The sequence below is a fragment of the Colobus angolensis genome, unplaced genomic scaffold (genome assembly GCF_000951035.1).
Source record: "Colobus angolensis palliatus isolate OR3802 unplaced genomic scaffold, Cang.pa_1.0 Scaffold587, whole genome shotgun sequence".
Classification (NCBI taxonomy): domain Eukaryota; kingdom Metazoa; phylum Chordata; class Mammalia; order Primates; family Cercopithecidae; genus Colobus; species Colobus angolensis.
In genome coordinates, this window is record NW_012119454.1 from 218774 (window position 1) to 226048 (window position 7275).

The 7275-nt window shown below is 40.9% G+C and overlaps 1 protein-coding gene across 1 annotated transcript in view; it reads left to right on the forward strand.

Annotated features, from left to right (window-relative positions):
• The first annotated feature begins 957 nt into the window (after positions 1 to 957).
• Positions 958 to 7275, forward strand: part of ARSF (arylsulfatase F) — a 49581-nt gene continuing 43263 nt past the window's right edge. Inside the window, exons 1-3 of the mRNA XM_011962247.1 lie at positions 958 to 1032; positions 2556 to 2594; positions 6412 to 6561. Of these exons, the coding sequence (XP_011817637.1) occupies positions 2584 to 2594; positions 6412 to 6561 (161 nt within the window). The 5' untranslated portion in view covers positions 958 to 1032; positions 2556 to 2583. The remainder of the gene's footprint in view (positions 1033 to 2555; positions 2595 to 6411; positions 6562 to 7275) is intronic.

The following is a 7275-nucleotide window of genomic DNA, read 5'->3' on the forward strand; positions in this document are numbered from 1 at the left end:
TTGTGCCGCTGCACTCCAGCCTGGGCAAGAGAGTGAGACTATCTCAAAAAAAAAAAAAAAAAAGCACAGCCCTTTATATGTAAATTTTCATTCTAGGGAATAACTTCACATCTTCTTAACATGTGTACTTTTGGTGTTTTTAGACAATTCCAGTTCAAAATTCCTCTCCAGGTACATTTACCTGAAGAAATCTGCATCTCTGGTCTGATGCAAGATCTGGTTTCCAGGCTGGATGCAGTGGCTCACGCCTGTAATCCCAGCACTTTGGGAGGCCAAGATGGGAGGATTGCTTGAGCCCAGGAGTTTGAGACCAGCCTGGGCAACATAGTGAGATTATGTAAAAATATAAAAATTACCCATGGACTGGTGGATGCCTGTCCTCCCAGCTATTTGGGAGACTGAGGCAGGAGGATCACTTGAGCCTGGGAAGTTGAGGCGGCAGTGAGCTGTGATCACCATCATTTTACTCCAGCCTGGGTAACAGAGAGAGACCCAGTCTCAAAACAAACAAACAAATACAAAAAAACAAAAAAACCCACCTGGTTTCTAGAGTTTATGGAATCATACAATAGCATGTTTAACGGAGTGTTCCATCTCGCAAAATGGTGTTTTGTTGGGAGAGGGTTATGCATGCCCTCTGATATTGTCAAATCTTTATTTAAAATGCTGGGAGAGTTACTATCTGGCTTTGCATCTGTGTTGTTTAATATAATAGCCATCCATTTGGGGCAGGGTGTGGATGAACAGTACACCTACCATCTTCCAAATTATTTCCCACACTTCATCTTGTTGAATATTATTAAGATATAAAGACAGGGAAGACCTTCCATTTCCCTCCCACCTACCCACCCACCACTTTTAATTGGGAGCACAGATGTTCCTGAGGCACTGCTATAGACCATGAGGTCACCACAATGCAAGGGACATCAAACAGGATTGCTCTGGCTCAAAACAACCAGTCTTAATTCTGGAGCGATGAATGGCTTTGGTGGTCGTCACATATAAGAACATTCAGCGTTAGCGAGAAAGGCTGTAGGTGTTTCGCTGAATGTAATGTTTTGTCGTCAGTGTGCTGTTGTTTTTCTTTTCTTTTCCTGGATGTGTAGTAGGAGTTGCAAATGTGGGGTGCAGATTGCCTCATTTGCACATAATTAAGATGAACCATCTGGGTGAGCCTAGCATGGACCAGCCCTCCCATGGCAGAGGGAGGTGAGATGGAGCGGCTAACGCTTTGGCAAAGATTCGAGGCAGCTGCCAGAAGAGGGAAAGCCTTTGCAGAACAGTCTGTCTGTTCTGTTCCCAGACATTAGAGAGGCAATACGGCTGATAGGTGAGTTGGGGAAGGTTTGTCTGGACACATTTTCTCAGCATTTTTTTTTTTAACCTCTCGTTGAAAAGGGCAGAGTCGAAAGATCCTTTGACCTATTGTATTCTGAAACTCAATGGATCAGCTTAGGCATTGAGAAATTGATTCCAAACCAATTTTAGTGTGGGTAAGTTTCTCCTTTCTGTTACTCTCATACCCTTTCTTCTTTCTTCCCTCCCTCCCTTCCTCTCCTCTTTTTTCTTTCTTAACCAAGAACGTGTGTGTGAGTGTGCGTGTGTGTGTGTGTGTGTGTGTGTGTATAGTGTGTGTAGTATGTGACCAGAGTATCCATGCTTTGGAGCAAAATGAATTTAAGGAGGAATGAGTTTGTATTTTGTCCTTAGTGTTATTTTAAGGTACAAATATGGGTAGTAACTTGCAGACTACAGATGGGCGTTTCTTTCACTGTAATGCATTTGGCTGTCATATCCCTTAGTCCTAAACACCCCCCCTGCCCCCGCCACTGCCAATTAAATACAACCATTACTCATTCAGTGGTTTCTGCATTTGCATTAATGCAGTCAAAAAAGAGGCAGCTCATTTTGATTAATTGCCCCTTTCCTTATTCAGGACACAGAGACTTTCTGAGTCTAAACTTGTAGACTTGGCAGGACATTGAGACAATTCTCTTGTGCCACCATGTTTCAGGGTAGGTTTTTCCACTGAGACAATTCAGCCAAGAGCCCCAGGACTTGGGGCAGCAGGAGTTCTTTTAAAAATGGGCCAAAAGATGAGCAGAGCACTTGAGGTCAGGAGTTCGAGACCAGCCTGGCCAACACGGTGAAACCCCGTCTCTACTAAAAATACAAAAATTAGCTGGGCGTGGTGGTGCGCACCTGTAATCCCAGCTACTCAGGAGGCTGAGGCAGGAGAATGGCTTGAACCAAGGAGGCAGAGGTTGCAGTGAGCGGAGATCACACCACTGCACTCCAGCCTAGGTGACAGGGCGAGACGAGACTCCATCTAAAAAAAAAAAAAAAAAAGGTCAAAATAGTTAATTCATTGAGAGTTCAAGATTTGTGTAGTAGTGACCTCAGAAAATCAATTTTAAAATGTTGGAATTACGGATACGGCTCCCAAGTCTCCAGTGAGAATTTCATGCTGGGAACTAATTTAACTGACACATAAATGATACTTGTTGTTTTTTTTTTTTTCAGTCTTTTAACCCTGTCTGTGTCTTCTGCCAAAGACAGCAAGAAGGTACTCCGAGCTGCACAATGAGGCCCAGGTAGGTAAAGCCACATAATACATTGTGAGCACAATTGAATCTAATGTATAATTCTGTGTATTTGTGAATTCAGCCTTACGGATGGAGGCATTTAATATCATCTGTCTTTTTTTTCTTTTTTCTTTTTCTTTTCTTGTAACCTACTATGAGTCAACATGCTGTCTTTATATGATTGGCCATAAGATGTCTAAGTTCATTCTCTCAACTTAGTAAGTGTGTGACTTTTTTAAAAAGGTAGGAGAGAGTTAGGCAATTGATATAAATACAAACTGTAAATTTCCAACAGATACATATGAGTTTATGTTTATTTTTATTTATTTTAGAGACGGGGTTTCACAGGGTTTTGCTGTCACCCTGGGTAGACTACAGCGGTGCAGTCATAGCTCACTGCAACCTTCAACTCCCGGGCTCAAGTGATCCTCCAGACTCAGTCTCCAGAGTAGCTGGGACCTCAGGTGCTTATCGCCATGCCCAGCTAATTTTTTATTTTTATTTTTTGTAGAGACAAGTTATCATTATGTTGCCCAAGTTGGTCTTGAACTCCTGAGCTCAAGGAATCCTCCTGCCTCAGCCTCCCAAAGTGCTGGGATTACAGGTGTGAGTCACCATTGTGCCCATCCGTATATATGATTTTAAAGCATTGTAAAAACAGGGGGTAATAAAACAATTCAACTAACTTTGCACAGATGAAAAGCATTTCTGTAACTTCGGGAATTTGGCCCACAGTCCTGAGCGTGTAGCTTTTGCCTGCAAGACATTCTCAATCTTCAAGGAGATGTTCGCATAAAGCAAAAAAAATTGTAAACTTCTGTGGCTATCATTGTTTCAGAGTATTTACAAAGGACTCTGAGAGCCAATAGGGATGAACTCCTGTTTGTATTTTTCCTCTCAGAGGAGATATTTGAAGTGGGTTTTGAAACATGTATAGAGATGAGATAGGGATTGAATCAATAATCCACATGTCCAATATTCATTACCTGATAACTGAGTAGGGATATGCTGAGAAGAGCATCATGTGTTTCCTTAAGAAAATATGACCTCAGCTGGGACTGAGCAAAACCATGAAGTGGACTCAAGTGGTCCTCACATTCCACATTTCTTTCTTTTCCTCATTTCAGTTCTTCCCCCAACTTCCACTTTTCCTTTACTTGGTAATTCCTTATTTTATTTACTTATTTTTTTTTGCTTGTTTTTCTTTTCTCCAACAAAAGCTGCTATCCCCACACTTTTTTTTTTTTCTTTTGAGGGTCTCATTCTGTAGCCCAGGCTAGAGTGCAGTGGCACGATCTCACTTCACTGCAGCCTTGAACTCCTGAGCTCAAGCAATCCTCCCACCTCGGCCTCCAGAATAGCTGGGACTACAGGCATGCACCACCACACCCAGCTCATTTTTATATATTTTGTAGGGATGGGGTCTCACTATGTTGCCCAAGCTGGTGACTAACTGATTCTCCTGCCTCAGCCTCCCAAAAAGCTGGGATTACAGGTGTGAGCCACTGCAGCCTGACTTTTTAAAAATTTGGAGTAATGATAAATTGCATGTATTTATGAATATTTTATTTTTATTTCTTGTTTCTTTATTTAACTTCATTTTTCCTTTTTTTCCTTTTTAAATTTCTTTTTTTTTTAAATATCCCTTGAGTCAAAAAAACTGACATATAAACATTGCGTAGATTTATGGTGTACAACTTGATGTTTTGAAATACGCCTGCATTTTGGAATGGCTCAATTATGCTAATACAAGGTACCTCATCCACTTACCTATTTGTGATGAGAGCACTTTGAGTAGATTTGATCAGTAATTTTCAACTCTAACATACATTCTTATTAACTATAGTCAACACAAGTATAATAGATTCTTTGAACTTATTTCTCCTGTCAAATTGAAATTTTTTATCCTTCGACCAACATCTCCCCAAGCCCCCTACTGGCCCCCCAGCTCCTAGCAGGCATCATTCTACCCTTTCCTTCTATGAGATCAACTTTTTGAGATTCCACAGACAAGTGAGATCATGTGGCATTGGTGTTTCTGTGCCAAGCTTATTTTCCTTAGCATAATGACCTCCAGGTTCATCCACGTTGTCACATATGACAGAATTTCATTCTTTTTTTAAGGCTGAATAGTATTCTATGGGGTATGCACCACATTTTCTTTATCCATTCATCCAGTGACGGACACTGAGGTGTTTGGCCATTGTGAATAGTACTGTAAGGAACACACACACCCACATGCCCTTAAATTGGAATAAAAACTCTAATTTTAGAATTAAGTTAAGGTTAAATCCCTTAACCTTAGAGACTCATTTAAGTTCCTTAAATGAGGTTAAGACCCTGGAAGAGGGAGTTAACCTCAGGAGTCTTATCGTCTCCGTCCTCTGCAATGATTTGCCTCTGAGTACATGTTTTCAGACTTCCCTCCTGGAAGGGCATCTACTTTAGCCTTTAAAAAAATTTCAATAGTTTTTGGGGAGCAGGTGATGTTGGATTACATGGATAAGTTCTTTAGTGGTGATTTGTGAGATTTTGATGCACCCATCCCCCGAGCAGTGTACACTGTACCCAATGTGTGGTCTTTTATCCCTCACTCCCCTCCCACCCTTTCCCTGAGTCCCCAAAGTCCATTGCGTCATTCTTATGTCTTTGCATCCTCATACTTAGTTGCCACTTACGAGTGAGAACATACAACGTTTGGTTTTCCATTCCTGAGTTACTTCACTTAGAATGATTGTCTCCAACTCCATCCAGGTTGCTGCAAATGACATTCTTTTATTCCTTTTTATGGCTGAGTAGTATTCCATGGTGCGTGTGTATGTGTATGTATATGAAAATGTGATATGGCTAGATAGATATCTATAGATCTATATAGATAAAGAAAATGTGGTTTATGTAGATATCTATAGATCAAGAGTGTCTCTCTCCAAGCACCAAGCACTGCTGCTGAATGGCAGCAGAAGTGCCCAAAGGAATGTTCTCTTGGCTTCTCACTTTGCATAAAAATCTATAGATATGTATCTCTATACGTCACATTTTCTTTATCCACTCATTGATTGATGGGTATTTGGGTTGGTTCCACATTTTTGCAACTGCAAATTGTGCTGCTATAAACATGCATGTGCAAGTGTCTTTGTTTTTGTTGTTGTTGTTGTTTTTTGTGGGTTTCTTTTGTTTTTGTTTTATCTTTTTTCTGAGATGGAGCCTCGGTCTGTCACCCAGGCTGGAGTGCAGTGGTGCAATCTTGGCTCACTGAAACCTCCCCCAGCTAATTTTAGTACTTTTAGTAGAGACAGAGTTTCACCATGTTGGCCAGGCTGGTCTCAAACTCCTGACCTCAGGTGATCCACCCACCTCGGCCTCCCAAAGTGCTGAGATTACAGGTGTGAGCCACCACACCTGGCTTCGAGTGTCTTTTATATATAATGCCTTCTTTTCATCTGGGTAGATTCCCAGGAGTGGGATTGCTGGATCAAATGGTAGATCTACTTTTAGTTCTTTAAGGAATCTCCACACTGTTTTCCACAGTGGTTGTACATCCCCATTAGCAGTGTAAAAGGGTTCCCTTTTCACTGCATCCACGTTAACATCTGTTGTTTTAGCCTTAGTGTATGCAAAGTGAGAAGCCAAGAGAGCATTCTTTTGGGCACTTCTGCTACCATTCAGCAGCAGTGCTTGGTGCTTGGAGAGAGACACTCTTGAGCTTAGGTAGACGTCTGGGAGATCCAAGTGATCTCCAAAGGCCCCTGTTGTGTTGTGTTGGGAGGTGGATCCTGAATCCACCCAGAGAAGCCTGATACCAATAAAATCCCCGCTTGCTTTCCAGGAGCCCCTTGGTCTTCTTGTCTTTGGTGTGCACACTCTTGAACACGTGCCAGGCACACAGGGTGCATGACGACAAGCCTAATATTGTCCTGATCATGGTTGATGACCTGGGTATTGGAGATCTGGGCTGCTATGGCAATGACACCATCAGGTAAGGTGGTTTCATGGCGAGTCATGCATTCATCAGTCGTTCCGGTTCCGCAGGCTGATAAATTATATGACTGCATCTATATACAAAACCAAATGGGTTTGTTGGGATTTTTTTTAGTTACTTTAAACTTTTTGATAGTTTTAAATTATTTAGATTATTTAATAGTTTTACAATTACATTTTTAACACTTTTAATTTGAATCTCATTCAGTTTTTAAACTTAAGAAATAATAGTTGTCCATCTTCACGGGGTACACAGTGAGGCTGGGATACATACAATGTATAGTGATCAGATCAGGGTAATCAGCTCATCCAGCGTCTCTAGCATTAACCAGGATAGTCATAGTAAAAGCATGGCCATCCAGACCCGAGTCCTGGCTCTGCATTTACTAGCTCTGAAGTCTTGGAGAAGTCGCTGAACCTCTCTGTGTCTTAGTTTTCTTACTTGTCCAATGCAGAGAAGACTTTATACCCCTGAGTTTACATGTGCAAAAAACTTAGAATAGTACCTAACACACAACTACCCTCTATCATGCAGTCTGTTATGAAGCATGATGATCGTATATACATGTACATTACAGACATAAACACATAAATATAAGTATATAAATATACGTGATATATTTCATATATGAATATATTCTATAACACAAAATATTTATCATACATTTATTATATTATATATCAATCTTTTATGAATATATGAATGTATATT